The sequence below is a fragment of the Hirundo rustica genome, chromosome 5 (genome assembly GCF_015227805.2).
Source record: "Hirundo rustica isolate bHirRus1 chromosome 5, bHirRus1.pri.v3, whole genome shotgun sequence".
NCBI lineage: Eukaryota > Metazoa > Chordata > Aves > Passeriformes > Hirundinidae > Hirundo > Hirundo rustica.
The window spans coordinates 36,552,205-36,569,450 of record NC_053454.1 but is presented as its reverse complement, the minus strand read 5'-3'; the positions used below and the strand labels follow the sequence as shown (position 1 = coordinate 36,569,450).

The 17,246-nt window shown below is 37.6% G+C and overlaps 1 protein-coding gene across 5 annotated transcripts in view; it reads left to right on the top strand.

Annotated features, from left to right (window-relative positions):
• Positions 1-17,246, top strand: part of TBCK (TBC1 domain containing kinase) — a 90,028-nt gene that overhangs the window by 705 nt on the left and 72,077 nt on the right. The window contains exons 1-4 of one of the 5 annotated variants that reach the window (XM_040064382.2): positions 283-982; positions 1,082-1,116; positions 3,828-4,062; positions 6,441-6,513. In XM_040064382.2, coding sequence (XP_039920316.1) covers positions 3,870-4,062; positions 6,441-6,513 — 266 coding nt within the window. In that variant the 5' untranslated portion in view covers positions 283-982; positions 1,082-1,116; positions 3,828-3,869. Of the gene's footprint in view, positions 1-210; positions 257-282; positions 983-1,081; positions 1,117-1,390; positions 1,491-3,132; positions 3,216-3,827; positions 4,063-6,440; positions 6,514-17,246 lie in introns of those variants that run through there. The other 4 variants (XM_040064384.2, XM_040064383.1, XM_040064386.2 and 1 more) reach the window with 4 other exon arrangements.

Below are 17,246 nucleotides of genomic sequence, written 5' to 3'. Positions count from 1 at the left end.
CGTCCGCAGGGCACTGGCAGAGCACGCGCACACACGAGGGGAAGGGTGTTTAACTCTCTCGCTCTCTTTTATTTTTATTTTTGTCTTGTTTTCTTTATGTTGTTGGTTTTGTTCTGTTTTTTAAGTACCCGGGACAAAAGGAAGCTCAGGCAGTGTGCAGGTCGCCCTTACGGCCCTACAGAGCGGCTGGCGGGGAGGAGTGACGTCACTGGGCGGGGTGGGGCCGTGCGCGGCGGGGGCGGCGGCAGTCGCGCAGGTACCACCGGAGCATTTGCCTTTCCTCTCTCCCGTTCCTTTGCCTGCCCCCTTCCCGTCCCTCCTTTTCCTCATCCCCTTCCCCTAGCCCTGTCCTCTTCCCCGTCCCTATTCCCTCTTCCCCATCCCGTTACTCCTTCCCTATGCCCTTGCCCATTCCCACCCCCTTCCCCGTGCCCCTCCCTTTCCCCAGGGGGTCTCCGGGCAGTGAGTCCTTAGTAGCACAGGGGTGATCAGGGTCCCCAGCATTTCTGTGAGTCATTTAGAGAGCCTGGTTTAGTTCCTGAACAGACGTGTACATTGGAAAAGTCAAATGGTGACAAGCCCCGTTTTAGGTCTTTATTGGGACACTGATGTAGCAGAATTCAACTTCCTTTCAATACCTATTCTGCATTTTAATAAACTTTGTGAAATCACTCAGTTTCAGGGTTTTTTGTGAAGCAGCGACGCTAGTTAGAATTGTACATTCTATTTCAGATATTTTATCAAATTAATAATTACCGTAGTTGTAGCAGGAATATTTTAAGACTTAAGAGCAAAGTTGTTTTGTGTAAGATTTTCTTCCTGTGAAATGGCCCACTCTGTTTAACATACCATGATTTAATGAAAAAGTGTAAGTATAGGGTATTTAGGCTATCTGCTCTCCTGAAATTGCTCTCAATTGCTTTAAAAATACTTTAATGGCAGTAAAATAATGTTTTAATTCAGAAAAAGCTGCCTTCATTAGGTAAGGGATATTTACAACTGAGTACTGCATTTAACTAAGTAGCCATTTCAAGTGACTAATGGGGCTAATTGCCATTATTTCTGCATGTGGACGCTTCAGGAATTTATAGATGTGTTTCACATGGACTCATTCAGGTTGGTCTCTGTTTACATGCAATGTTTGCTTCTGAGAATCAGATTTATTGTGTTCTGACTTTTTTTTTTTCCTAAGGGCAAAGTTCTAAGTGTACCTTAACTCAATCACCTTAGCACTGGTGCAGTGAAGAAGTTGTAAATGATGGTTCTAGAAAAGGCTGGCTTCTAGATAAAAAACGTTTGTTCTCTGAGAGCAGGAGATATTCAGAGGAGCAAATAAATTGCTCAATAGATGGAGTTCCACTTTGTATTTTGTTTCTTGGGTTTGGACATCAAAGCTACCTTTAGTGCAAGATTTTTTGAGATAGTGTTAATCTGAATATTGAACAGGAGTTTCTGAAGGTCTCTTTTTCCTGATTTTGCTGAGAATGCTGGTGAGTGTTTTTGTGTACTATAAAGGTTTCTAAGGGGGATTTGGATGAAGGTGGGAAGCTAGGGAGGGTCGTTCAGAGGTGGGTTGCAACAAATTCGCTTCTTTATTTCTAATCTTTATGCCAGACGTTTCTCAGATGTGATAGACTGTCTCTCATAAATGCAATAAATGGTGCTTTGGAAACTGTGACTCAATAATTTTAGATGACACTTATAAGACAAGTCTTTGCTTCCTCTTCCATCCTTGCTATTTTGGATTATTGGAATTGAATTTCCAGAATTCAGTCCCAAAACTGAATTTGCGTTAACTGGTTCTGGTGTCAGTTTAAAATAACAAACCTTTCTTCTTCTCTTCCTGTTTTTATTTCAAAGTGACAGGAAGTTCTGCAGGATATAATAAATGCTTTCAAATCATAAAATTAATGCAGCATGTGTCTTTTCTATATAGTGAGTTTGAGGTGTAAAATTGTGTTCATTGAAGTAAGGACAATGTGTAGCACTCTCCTGTGTTTATAGTTCTGCCAGACTTTGATGTGGAGTGAAAAAAGAAACCAAAACAAATAAACAAACCCCCTCAATTTAAAAACAGTCCAAGAAGAGCTTTTTTCGGGTGAACTTTTAAAATATCTATAATAATTCTTTTTGGATTTAGAAATGTCAGTAAGTTACTAGAGAAATGTCGAGACTGAAAAAAAGTTTGTAAAAAAACCCCGTTTCATGTAAGCTGTAATATCTGTCCCTTTCTAAAGGTGGTGGAAGGCTTAAGTTTGTGCTTACTTGTTTTATTTTTCAACTCAGTCTCTGGAATTAATGTAAATTGAGAATTAATGAGAAATCAGTTTGACTCTGAGGGTAGTAATTGGTAGAACTGGCTGATTTCTGTCATCAGAGAAAACTTTGTCCATTGCTTTCATGGATCTCCTGTAATTAATTCTGTAGTAAGAGAACATGTTTTATTGCATACCTTTTAAAATGCTTTATTGATTCCTTTAGGAGGGTGACAGGAAAGGTTGTTTGCTTATCTCACGTCTTGCTTTTTGCCCATTTGGTTTCCAACCAAAGGCAGTGAGTGATAAGTGTGCAGCTGCCTTCTTGAACACATTGCAGGTGCTGTCATTCCTCCTTGTAAGCCAAGTGATCTAGAGAGCAAGGAGAGTTTAATCTCTTAAAATGTTTATTGAATTGATGGTATTTAACAATTCTTTCTATTAAACTTCCTAAGTGTCAGCTGAACGCAGGGACAACGTATTAGAGAAGTATTATCTAACAATATTTTTCTACAGTAAAAATGAGAACAACTTACCTTCGGAAATATATTGTACACTACATAATTACCTTCTTACAGACATAATGCATCTTGCTGCTAGGCATAATCTTACTCCCCCTCCCCTCCACCGTGATCTTAATAATGGTTTTCTTTTATTTTAGAGCAAGCATTAGAAGACCATTGTGCCAAGCACGATTATAATTGAATCTGTAAACTAAGCTATTTTTTCTAAATGTTTAATATATATTTTCTTTCTGATGTGCAGTAGTTTATTTGGCTGACTTGGTGTTTTTACAGGAATGGCGCTTCTTATAAATGCGCAGCTGAAGGTTTCCAATTGGAACTGCTGCGTGCCAGTAAATCTTTCTGCTTGCACTCTGTCCAATTGATGGCTTTCCAGTGGAAAATTCTAACTGTAATGTGCATTGTTCACATCCTAAAAGAAATCATCTGCCAAAAAGTATGAAAAATTCATGAGATATGAAAGTATTGTATCTTTACAAATAAGACTTTTAATACAAACACTAATATAAATATTCCAATGCACAAAGCTGTTTCGGATTTTTCTTCCTTTTTTAAGTTTAATTCCTTAACACTATGCATTCATATTCAATATGATTATATTTACTAGAATGTTTAAGTACAAATCTCATGTCTGTGTTTCTTCAGGGAAAAAAAAACACAAATGAGATCAGTCTTTTTTATTTGCTTTGTATCCTAAGTTGGACTGTATTAGTTGAAACAGAAGGTATCTTTCGTAATATCCATTTGCATAGACTTAGTAAGTATGTTTAGTACATAAGGATCTTTGTGCAACCTGTATGGGGTTGGGATGCTCTCAGCTGGGATTCACAAATAAATTTGTGGGTTTTTTACGGGGGATTTTGTGCTTTGAAAAAGATGGTTCCATTAGAGAAAGAATAGTTTTGAGACACCAATTTGTTTAGTCTTCCGTTTCTCCTGTGTGACTTCCTAAGAAAAAAAGATCTTAATTGCATTATTTAGTAAACAACTAGTAACCTGAGACTGTATCTTTTGCTGATAAATTTTTACTCTGTGTTCTCTATTTAAGGAACACAAATTGCTCTGAAGGGCCTAAGATTGGGTGAAAAAGATGTTTCCTTTAAAAGACACTGTGATGGGTGCCTCCACCTTCTTTGCCTCAGCTCTGCCACATGATGTCTGTGGAAGCAATGGCCTCCCTCTAACACCTAACTCCATAAAAATTCTGGGGAGATTTCAAATCCTTAAAACAATCACCCATCCCAGACTTTGCCAGTACGTTGACATTACCAGAGGTAAACATGGTAAGTATCTGTTTAATAAGCAATTTTTTGGTATGATTGGAGGGGTTTTTTGCTGACAATATATATTTTAAGGTGACTTATTTAAATATATTTAAGGCAGAATACTGCCTTCATAGCACCAGAAAGTGGCCAGTTTTCAATCTCAAAATTCCTGAATACCTTTGTTATGACCAGTGATATTGGCTCTTTTGTTTCTTCTCTGTAGACTCAAAGCAGAGATTAATTCTCTGTCCTGTCTTGTTGTGTTACGCTAACAGATAAAAGCTAAGAACTTCCTTCTTTTTATGCCTCACTAAACTTCCTGAACTCAATGGCTCTGCTGTGTCTCTGTGTGGAATATGGAAATACATGTATTTTTGATGGTAAACTCCTACACCCATGTCCTCATCTTGTGAACATTTTCATGTGATAGTTAGATTTCTTGTGCTTAATTTGCAGCTGGTGTTGTCATCTCATGTCCTGGCTGCAAGCTTCCTGTATTATTATCTTTTGATTTCTTTAACGTTTCTCCCACTCATGGTTACTTTATTCTAGTACAGATTTGGAGGTTTTTTTCGAGTACCTGTTATCACACTTATTGTTAGCTCAAATAAAACTTCAGTTGTTTCTTTCTGCTCTAGATATTCTGTTGCAAGCTCAGCAGGACTACAGCACTTAATTTCCACAAAAAGGCTGCAACACCTGTGACAATTTAGGTCATTGCCACCTTTAACTTTTAAATCAACAGTGTTCTTGTACAAAAGTGCACTGTATGTATTTGATTAACTACAGGGTCTCATAAAGTGGGGCAGATAATTTTTTTTTTTCCTGCTTTAGAATGCAGTATGATGGAATGTTTCAGATTTTTACAAAATTAAGTTATTGCCAACTCTAGATACTGAGGTGTTCAGTGCATCAGGGAGTTCTTTATGTGTTTTCCTTTGCCCTCAAGCATATAAATTTTCACTTGTGCAGTCAGGAAGTCTAGAAAATGTAATAATTTTCATTTGTATTTACTAGTACTGCTTGAAACAAAACCTGGGATTTTTTTTACAATCCTGTTTGGGATGAAAGGTTAGGAAGTATTAACTAAGATAGCATTTAATAAATAAAAAATAAATAGTAAAACATGGCTGTTTGATTACAAGGAGTAAATGAAGACTTACATGCGTGTATAAAAATGAAGAAAAAATACTTTCTTGAAGTAGCTTGGAGGATAGTAAATAAAATATCTAACCACAAAGCCAGGAGAGTGTTTTAACAATGGTTAGAATGGCAGCTAATAATTTTGATATAATATCGGAAATTTGGCGGCAAATTTTATCATTTTGATACTGGCAGAACTTTCCATGTGTCAGTTCTGCGCCTAATGATTTAATGTTTGTGGAGTTCCCTTTGCAAATGTCAGTTTCTACTCTTGCAGAGAAATGTGAACGCAGACTAGGAAAACAATGCAAAAATAAATCAGATGTATAAATTCCCCCACAAAGACTGTCAAAGGGGTAATGTAAAAATAAAAACATTCAAATGGATTTTTTTTTTGTAAAATGAAACTTTTTAAAAATCTATGCTAGCGTTGTAGAAGGCAATCTCAAATTTTATTCTTCCAAAGCAAGCTTGTATGATCTTTGCAAAAAAGGGGAAACAGAGATGACTAACAGGCATTCCAGCTATAACGTGATGACTTGTGTTCCTCAGTTTTCCATCTTTTTTTACCGTAACAGTCGTGGTACAAAGACATTTGTAATAGTCTAGTTTGATTTGATTTGATTTTGAATGTGAACATTGACTGCTAGGTTTCTGGGGGTAGCAAAGCTGCTTTGGGAGTTTCCTCACATGCCCCTGTAACATCTTACACTTTTGTCTTTTCCTACCTCATGGTTGTTGTCTTCAGTGTAACAGTAGTTTTGGTTTTCCCTCCATATTCAGAGCCAGCCCATCCACCTCCAGAGCATGTGGGATCCCTACAGCTCCTGTGCTCACCATGGGTCCCTTTTCCCAAAGCTGGGCTTACTCTGAGTCTCTTCCATCAGCCCAGCCACGTATTTCTCAAACTTATGTACGCTTGTCTTTGAGACCTCTGTTCTTCAGTCGAATCTGACTGACATTGGCTGAGGCCTTCAGTATTTTTTAGGAGATTACTGGATGCATGGGTGGTTGGATTGACAGTGCTTTGCATGAGGAAACTGGGAAGATAATTTTCTGTACCTCACAAACAAAAAATAGTGGTGTTATCCATAAGTTGTACATCTCGTAATATTTAATGATGTGTAATTTTCTGTTCAGTGTATATCAAAATACTTTAACGTCTGCCAAATAGGTTAAATGAGAAGTCTGTACTCTCGGAGTTCCGTTCGGATTCCAGTCCTCTTACAGTTTTTTGGGTTTTTTCGAATTAGAGAGACTGGTTGTGGCGGCTGAACACTGTGAAAAGAGTCTGGAAGATTTGCTACGAGAAAGAAAACCTGTCAGGTGAGGTGTCAAGCTGACTCACATCCACTCATCACTGTTTCATGTCTCATCTGTGACCATCTTTTAACTTAACTGGTTTATCTAAATTTTACTCTGTTAAAGTTTAACCTAAAGACATTGTTTAGCAGATAAAAATATGCACCCAAAGAGGGAGTACTCATTTCTGTGAAATTTTGTTATGGGGAACTTGCTTACAATTGAAATACTTTGTAACTCATAAAATACTGTCGTTTTGGGGTTTCCTTTTAAAAGAAAATCAGACTTATGACAGGATATGTAACTTTTTAAGAACTAATGTGAAGATTAAGTCTGCTAGGTGATGAAATGCAGCTTTCCCTAGAACAGATAGAATTTGTTGTGTGTTTTTTATTTGTAGAAATCTATTAATTTATCATCTAGAAAGTGGACAAGCTGTCAGATAATATGCCCTGTGTTTGTGTTAGCATTTTTGTGGACTTGAACTGGTATGACAGTGTGTGTTGCAGAGGGATGTAGCTTGAGGAGTGTTAGGGAAATACGGCTTCCATTTTTTTTAAAGATAAAGAGGAATTAGGTGTAAAGGGTTTTCATGTGTGATATGTGTTACAGTTCTTTGCACAGTTTTGTGTCAGGTTCCTATTGTGCAAGGCTCCAGGAGCAGTTAAAGCATCAGAAGCTCTTTTGATTCCTTTTTAATTCAGTTCTCACACTGTTCTTTGAGCATGTGTGTCTTGGTGTCAGATGAGAAGCAGCCCAGACTGTCTGCTTCCCTCTAGACTGTTTTGGGAAAAGTTTGCATGTAGCTATTTTAGTTTGCTTTGAATTGCTTGATGCAGTATACTTATGTAGATTCTCTGACAAAACTTCCTCAGATAGATGTGGTCTATAATACACATCCATTATGCCCTGTTATACTAGCATGTCTTTTGTGGCTCCAGAAGGATTTTTTAGATCTTTTTAGATAGGTTGGTAAGTCATGCAACTTTGCGTTTTGGTGTGCTGAAAGTAGTTTGTGATATCACCTCAGCTCTTTGGGCTGTGGCTCTGTTAAAAGTAGTTGCACAAAGCCTGGCTTTATTTTTTTTTTCCTCTTGTCTTCGGAGAGTTTTTATTGTCATAAATTTTTCTACTCTATGATCTTTCTTTTAATGAGCCAGTTGGGATTTCTTCTGGAAGTTGTAACACTTGAGGATAAAGGCTAAAATATAGCCTGTATGCATATCCATAGTTTTAAGAGACATTAGTGATTCATCTATTGTAATTTACAGCTTTTGCAGTAGTAGCTAAAGGATAAATTATGTTCACTTCAAATGAAGTTTCTTCATATGAAAACAGAATATTTTATTCCTATGGTGACCCAGAAACTTCCTGAAATAAGTAGGGTGGACCAATTCCCAGTTATTAGTTATGTGATCTGTCTATATCAATTACCTTTGGAGGAAATATTTGGCTTTTTTATGAATTCTGATTGCATTGGTCAGTGATAACATAGCTGGCTACACATCTGGAGCTGATGCGTGTGCTATTGCAATTAATTTTTCAAACTGTTTATGGAATGTGAGAAACTGCTCTTCTGGTTCCTAGATTAATTTTCCTTATGCTTGCCAGTAACCTAAGTCATTTGCACCTGTACCACAAGCTGATGTAAAATCAGCAGGAAATCTTCTATTATGTTGGTGTTGAAATTCAAGACTTTACATTATGGACAGTCTATCTTTCTATACATTTTGGAAAACAGGCCATACAGCTGTTTGGTAGTTACATGCAGTTAATCTTTGCTGAAGTCATGCATCAGGTGTAGTATAAATTCCTTAGTATGTGAATTATATTTTAAAAAAAGAAATGTAGCGATGTTCTTTCTTCAGTTAACTTCAGACTTTTCCCAAATTTTCTAATTCTAATAAATCAGCTGCATGTAGGGGCCAAATACTGGAAATTAGAGGTTCGAGTGTTTATCTGCTGTGTGTCACGCTGCAGAAAGTCATTTTACTGAGCATGCCACCAAACATTTGCTAGAAATTGGAGTTGTGACATATTTGAGAATTCATTCATTCATTACCTAACAATACTGTGTCAGCAGTCCCCAGGAACTGCAAGATTGTTTGTCATTGTCCTCAAAGTTAGCGTGCTTAACTTCATTTTCAAAGATGAACACAAGTAAGTGTTTGGTAATTTATGGCCTGATTATTTTCTGCTTCGAGTGTTGCATATTTGGGATCCTGGAATAAGCACCTTCTGCTGTAAGAACTCTTATCAGGTAAATTTCAAGAACTGTCAAAGGGAGGAAATGAGTGTCAGCTTTTCACAATTCTTACCACAGGTAAGCAGGTACTGAAAAGGAATTTATTACAGCTCTCTAGTGTTTTGTTGAGGTGGTTTTTTTTTTTTTTTTTCAGAGGATTGCCATATGGACACAGTAACTGCAGTTAATGCTTCTAAAAGTGACGATAATCCAAATTTTCTTTACTGTACTTCCATTGGGCATCATACTAACAGCAGGAGAGCTCTTTTGAAGTTGTGTGCCACAGGAAATTCAGGCTGTAACCATGGATAAAAGGGTACAATAAGGGTAGGATAAGAATTTTAGTCATTGATATGGGATAATAATTTTAGGCATTGGTATCCCATTTTTCACCAGACTGCTGTCCACTGTCTTCTCTGAGAGAGATTGTAGTCCAGGTCATTGTTTCCTGTTTGCATATTCTCAATTTAGTGTCCTGTTTGTTATGCTCACTGAAAGGATGCACTTAATTTAAATTTATAGCAGTCACACTAGTGCAAAATCAACTCTCTGAAGTATGTTCAGGAGTCAGATGTTTAAAAGGCTGGGAATTTATGTACAGTTGCACAAAAATAGTAAATATCTGATTTAAGCTCACAATGGTTTATTGCTGTTCAGAGATTTGGAAATGTGTCTCAGTCTAGCTGGCTTCCTCCGTCTTCCTGCACATACAAGGATTTTTTTCCTATGAATGTATTGAAAATAAGTCACAAAAAAATATGGTGGGTAGATGTTTTATACTCTAACAGTCTCACTAAAGTGGCAATCAAAATTTTTGTTTTTCCAACTTGCTAGTTGTTAGCATTGCTACCAAAGACAAGAATGTAGGATGTACGTTTATCTTTAAGGTTCTCCATCTTTTGAACACATTTCCAACTATTCCTTTGAGATACCTTTTCCAGACAGTGTTAAAGGAGTTATTTTCTCTGCTCCTGTGCTGTTATAAAAGGAGTTGTGAGCATTTCCTTTTCTGTCATGCATCAAGTGTGTTTCTTCTTTGAAAAATTTGGTCTGCACTTGTATTTATAACAATAAAAATGCCAGCAAATACGGACATTCAGCAGACTTTTGGCACCTACAGTAGTTTCTGGATTGGTCTTCCATTTGTGGCTTGGACAGTCTAAGTCCATTCTTTTCTTCAATAAAATATAGTTGTCATATGTTTTAAAAGTCTTGGTATTGAAAAATTACTAGTGAACCATCAGATACAAGGTATAGTTTGTTATACATGGAATATTTGATGGGAAGCAGACTGTGTCTGCAGCTGTTTACTAGTTTGGAGAAAACATGATCTGATGGATTCGGATGAGTACATTTTATTTGGCTACATTAAACTGTTTTCTGTTCACTGATTGGACTAGAGTTCTTCATGCCATCATTGCTGTTAGTACTTTTGGCAAACTTGAAGTGAGACTGTGGTAAGATATGGGGAGGAAAACAATTTCTGAGTAGCCAGGCGTTCTTCAAAAATATTTGCAAAACAGGTGCAAGTCATCAAAGGGCCAAAGGTTTTACATGATTTGACTTGAAGAGCTGCATATGAGCAGAGTTTCATGGGCTGAGTGTATTCTGCTTTGAATCAAGTCTGTGTTGGAATTTCACATGAGAAATCCATATATCACAATAAGGCTGAATTTGGCAAGGATAAATTACGTAATAGTAAAATCAAGCAGCATTAATAACCAAACTTAAAGGGGTTTTTTTCCCTAAGCATGTATGAAGTACTGTAGTTTTGGCATTTAGTGTCTCTAGACTTTTTCTTTATTTTCTTGTTAATGCTTTACTTGCAAAGGTAAGATGAAAGATAATCTGTTTGTCTGAACTTGTTTATATATTGTCCAATTATCCTTTTCTTCATACAGAAGTACTGGTTTATTTCTGTAAGTAATTTTTAGCCTGACTGCAAATCTTCCTGTAGCATTCCTTTTAGCATAGGTTGTCTCCTGTGATTGCCTTTACTCTCACAAGAAAACAACTGTCTGGAATGAAAAAGGGGTGCAGCTTGCATGAGGCATTAGAGGGGAGCATTGGAGATGTTTGAGTGATCTTTTTAGGTACGAAACCAAATTCTTTGCTTGCATAGTTGGTTGCACTGTTTAATGGCAGCACAAAGACATTTCAGAACGCTTACGTGTTCCTTCCTTATATGTGAAACAACAGTGAGTGCATGCTTATTTCTAATCTTCTCTTCCAGGAAAAAACAAACAAAAAAAGAGAATAATCCAGCTCTTTCAGACTATTGCTACTCTGACTCTTGCTACTAAAATGTGGATATGATAGCTGTATATAATTGTCCTAGTTTCAGCTAGGGTAGAGTTAATTTCCTTTCAGTAGCTCTTACAGTGCCATGTTTTGGATTCAGAATGAGAATGGTGTTGATAACATGCTGATGTTTTGGGGCTTTGCTAAGTCACGTTTATCCTGAGTCAAGGATGTTTTTCCTTGGTTCGTGCTCTGCTGGTGATGAGGTACACAAAAGAAACAGGGAGGGAGCAAAGCTGGGACAGGTGACCCAAACTGACCAGTGGGATCTTCCGCACCACGTCATGCCCAACATCAGCTGGGGGCAGTTCCCTGGAGGGGCCAGCCTGGGTCTGGAAAGGGGGTCTGGCATTGGTCAGTGGGTGGTGAGCAGTTGCATTGTGCATCACTGGTTTTTCCCTTTTCATTACCAATATTGTTATAATTTACCATTATTACTGTATTTTACTTTATTGTCAATGAAGACATTAATCTTATCTCAAGCTACTAGTTTTGCTTGGATTCTTTTTCCCAATCCACTGAGATGGGGGGGAGAGATGGAGGTTGAGTCAGTTACTGCATTGTGCTTAATTTCCGGCTGGGCTTAGACCATGACAATATAAAGTCTGTGATTGGTGAAGTATATCATTATTTCAACCTTTGTTCAACTGTGCTTTTTCTGTAGTTCCTTGTAGACACATCATACAGATTTCCGTGCTAAAAGAAGTATTAAAGATCTTGAATAGAAGATGAGTTATGCTAAGTTAATTGAGAACAAAAGTACTGGAGTGTTTTGAGTCTACAGTTTCTAGTGAAAGAAGATGTTGAGTTTCAAACAGACAAAACACCATTCTCAGCGGGAGGGTGGCTTCATCCTGCAAAGATGTTTCTGCAAGGAATTGTGTAAGGATCATGTTAAAATTCCATTCTGCATTAATGAGCAAATTACTACTAATGAGCTAATGGCTGAAAACCCAAATGTCAAATTTACTGTGCAAATCTTAGGGGATTTAAAGCACATTATTAATCCTAATGTTGATTTATGATAGTTGTGTTTAGCATAAAAATTGCTGTAGATTGTGAGAACAAGATGTGGTTCGTATATGGTTATTCTAACAAAATGCAGTGTCTGACACTTCATCCTGCTTCTAGAAAGGGGAAAAAAAAAAAAAAGGAAGAGAGAACACTTGTTAGACCTGCTTTATAGTGCATCCTTCTAGAAACGGATTTTATTTTCTTAAGTGCAAATTCTTGCTTTTGGACTACTGAGCAATGTCTTCAGGGGAGCATTTGTCACTAACTGGGGATCAGACAGCTGGTTTATTTAGGTGCATTGATATGCTTGCAAACATCTCTAACGTCATTGTGGTTTGAGATTTGTTTCTTCTGTGCATGTGGATATTCTCTTCTTGGGTGTATAACTAAATAGGTACCAGGGCATCAGACGTTGTGATGGGAGCGTTTAGAAGGCTGGCAGATCAGGCTAGTTTTAAGGTTTTATTCATTCATTAGCTGTATACATCTTGGTAAAGGTTAGCTCATGCATATTGTTACTCATCACTGAACTGATACTTACTGTAAGTTAGCTGTGGGTATCCAGTACCACGGAGCTGGTGCTGTACAGTCAACAGTGGCAGCTGTAGCCCTTGGTGGTTCTTAGAAGTCAAGGTGGTAAAGCTTGAGAGCTCTTCAAGTGGAGCACAAACTGGTCTTTCTTCTGCTATTATCTAATGCCTGATATTTTTATGTAATCAGAGTTATCCAGCCCCTGCGCAGTGTGATTTCCTGTACTTCCAGTAGTGCTTGTTTTATGTTTTGCCAGTCATCCTTCCTATGTATTTGGGACCATGTCCTGCATATTTAGAGTTGGTTTTGCCTCTTTTGCCTTTTAGACTCGCAAATTTTGGTGTATGGATTTCTCCTTCATGCAACTGCAGCCCTCTCTGTTTCCCCCTTTGGTGATCACATTTCTCTTGTCACTTTCAAGAAAATTTAGTTTTAATTGTATGGTGATTGATAAATTCCTAGTTTATAGTCACAGGCATCTGCTTTGTCTACATGTGAGTTTATGGTTACCTCTCCAGATAGGTGTTTCCTGCCTGTTGTGATGATGTGTACTGGTTTATAGATCAAAGTGATGCACTTCCTAGCAGCCTTTGCAAGATTAGTTGTTAGCTATGAAATTCCTAGCAGCACCACTGCTTATTGGCCTAGTTGTAAAGTCCCTTTGATCACTTGAATTTGCAGGCTGTTCTTCTCTTGAAACTTCTCGTTCTGTTTCACTTTTCAGCAGTGTCTGTACCACTGATACAGGCATCCAAATTTTTTTGAGCTAAACACCAAAACATCTAGGCAGACTTTTCACCTTAGATATTTAGATGATTTTTTTTTTTTAAATATGTTATGGCCAAGTTATTTGTTAAATTAACACAGTTGCAACATCCAATTTGCATGGAGTGCCTGGCTTTAGAAGATCTGTGCAGTGTGGCAAGAATTGTTTATAACTTTAAAAGTTCCATTGAAAATTTTTAAAATGGGGGAGAAGAGATTTAATTAGGAAAGTGGCTTGTTAATAATGCTTAATCCTTTCATAGAAATGTCTGCAGAAAGTAATTTTAAAAACCCAGTGCTGTCTGATTGCAAGGACAGCATTATTTATTGATAGCTAGTCATGATTTCTAGAGCCGTCCGTTCAGTTTATAGTGCCACACAGCTGCAGAAATGTTAACTGCATCAATAATTACCCTTCATTTTCAGCTTTTCTTTTGAAAATTTTCATTGGTCAGGTTTTTCTCATCCACCTGGGGCACCACAGTAAGAATGAGGGAATCTATCATCTTGTATGACGAGGTCGGGGACCCATCACTTACTTCTCTTGCGGTGTGGAGGAGAAAGTCGGTATGGCTGACATTAAGTAAGACTCTATTCTCATGCCATCTTAGATATAGGTCTTCCTTTAAAATAAAGTAAAACGTGCAGTTGTACTTTATGACCTCAAACGGGAGAAAGCACTCCTATGGTCTTAAAATGTCAGATCAGTACCTTGCCCTCATTTGCAGCAGGGAGAGTTGATGGAGTCTCAATTACAGTGTATGGCCTTTTAGAAGTGCATGCATTTGTTCAGGTGTTCAAAAGAAAGCAAAAGATTTTTGGAGATCTGACTTCAATTGATTTTAATTCTACTACTTTTTATGAGATCACTCTTTTTGGAGAGGAAGAGGAAAATGTGAGATACGTTGTTTCCTTCAATGTAATTTTGGCCCTGTTACTTGTGGTACTTGTATGCAATGCCATTGAAACTACTTCTTTATTGTATATTTTGAGCTCATTGCCTTGTTTGTTCCCCCTGTTAGGTCTTGTTCTTTTATTGTCACCTGTGCATCTAGTTCTGTTGTGTTACTCAGAGTGTATAGTCAGTGGTAAGAATGCTGAGTCTCTGACTGGGTTTTAAATCAGAGCTACTTTACCTGATTTTTGTATCTAGTGATTGAAATAATTTATTTCATTGCACTTTCTGGTCCAGTGTAAAGTATCACTATATATGTTTTACATATGAGCCAGCTGAGGCTAAGATGAAGGAAAAGAAAAACCAAAAAAACAACCAACAAAACCCCCCCCCCACAACTTTTTAGAAGTTAATCAGGGGCAAGATCAAAAACTGGGTATGTGGATTGTTTTTCCGGTTCTGTGCATTAAACAGGATGGCACTAGAAGTTTCATTAAAATAGCACTTTATAAGGTGTACTTACTTTTCAAAACTACTTTTTTTCATTTACTCTCCCATTTTTGGGGATGGATGCTGGATGTCCAAAAGGAATTAAGGTGCAATTAAGTTTGAAAAATTTTTGGTTTATGACTTAAATCATTGAAAGTGATAATGATCTGAAAAATCACCTGTCTGATAAAAAGTGTTCTATTCAATCTGCTCTCTATATAAAGTTTTTCTTGATCTGTGTCTTCATCTATTTTTATGGACTTTTATCATGCATTACAAGTTGAGACCTTCATAAAAGTGTAACATTATCTGTGTTGCTTTTAAAGTCATGCTTGCAGCTTAGAACTTTAAAAAAGGAATGAAAGGACTTTCTGAGTTTCCTCAGGTGAGCGATGAATTTGTTGAAGATATCCTGTGTGAAATAACCTTGTGCATGAGTTGGAGACTTCTGACGACTCTGTCTATAAAATTCTTTTTTTGTGTGTGTCTTGTTCTCTGTTTGTTGCATTCCTTTCCAGTTCATTTCATTCTGGTAATGTGAATGCATTTCCAAGTAAATTGGCAGTGTTTACAATCTTGGTCCCCAGTGCCATTTTTTAATCAAACACATAATAAAGTGCTAAATAAACCATTCCCACCTGCATCAAACTCTTTATGTTCTGTATAGGGTATTTTGTAATTTATTTACCCAGGAAGACCCAATTTATCTGCACATCTGGTTTTCAACCCAGTTCTGCTTTTTATCCAGTTTTCCAGCTGGTTGATTGAGGAATAAGGAGGTCAGATGGCTTTCTTGAGGTCAGTGTAGTGATTGTCTCAGCTGGGATTATACCCAAACTTTATCCTTTGCTGAACCACTTGGCCACACCACTTCTAACCAGTCTATCCACATTGTTGGCAGTAATGGAACTAACTGCAAATGTCATTTTCTTTGTTTTATAGTTTTGCTTGTATTGAAATATTGTCACTTTTATGAGTTCAGAAACATTACATCTGTTCACAACCTGGTTCCCTTTCACTTTGAACAGACACAATTTTTTGTGATGAATCTCCTTCCTGGATTCCAAATGTGTATTAGTTTCACAAGTTCAGGGATAATGATTGATGACGTTGCTGGTTTGTGTTGCTCTGGTGTGCTTCCTCAGGGCAGACCCTGTCTGACACTCTGCTTTGGAAGAGGAGCCCAAGTTTTTGCTCCTGTGTATCAGGCTATAAGCTTAAGACTCCTGCTTGTTGAGGATCTCTACCCTTAGAGTTTAATTTTTTACAGGAATATTACAATGTTAGAAGAGATGAACAGATTTAATAAAGGACTCCTTTAAGCATGCATTGCAGTGTATGTACCCATGAACTTTGAGTCTGAGGAAAGAGAAACTCAGAAACATGGTATCATCAGCATAATCTTAACCCTGTTTGGTCTTGCTCCGCCTTCCTATGAGAAGTCAAAATTATTCTGGTTCCAGTTTTTATCAATTTCCTCTTTCCTTAAATTGCTACTGCACTGAAGAAACATGACTTGCTACTAATCCACATATACATCTCTAGTACCTACAGAATGACAAGACTGTGCAGTAGATGTAGCAGTAGGTGATGGGGAGGCTTGCTTTCTGACACCAGTCCTGTTTTGTTTTCGGATTCTAGTAGGGCCTCTTCACTTCTAGTAGTACTTCACTTGATGAAACACTCTTATTCAAAGTAGTCTATTAAGTACTCAGTGCGCTGTCAGTGCTTTCCAGGCACAGCTTTCTTCCTTCTAAAAACTGAATTGGAAGCTCTATGTTGACTGATACAAAAGCATAAAAGGAAATTAAATTTACAACTGGCCATAACCAGTTAAAAATACCAGGAATGTATTTGTAACAGCCAGAACTATTTCTCCTTCCCCAAGATTTTGCTCCTGCCTTCACTTTGCTTCCAGCCTGTTGTTTTTGCTCCTGTCCTGCTGTACAGGTACATAAATGTGATGGGTTGGCCCTGGCCAGATGCCAGTGCACCTATGAGTGGTAGTGGAACTGATGCCCACCTTCACCAAAAATTAATTCTTGCAAAACCAGCACAATCACTCTGTACCTATTATCTACCCTGTAATATCTGCTTCTGCATCAAAAGAGGCGGTGATGTCGTCTAGAAGATAGGAATGGACACAGTAAGAAGGCAGGAAGATCTTTTGAGATACCCAGTTACTCTTTCATATTAAACTATTTTGTCGTAACATTGAAAAAAGATGGAGAAGATGTATTTTCAGTTATTGCCATGAATGTGCTTCTCTTAAAGATAATGGAGTGAATTTGTGTGCCGATTGGCATTGATTTTCCTTTAAACTGGAGGGAAAGAAACCTGTGTGAACCTGTAACTTCCATGATATTGATATGAACGCTGAAAATTCATCTCTTCATTGTTTCTTTTCTCACATTGGAATTTTTTTTGATCAGACCGTTTAATAAGTCAAGCCTCTTGACCCCACCCATGTCCAGTTTCCAGCTGTGTGATCTGCAGTCCTCTTGTTCTTTCGTATTC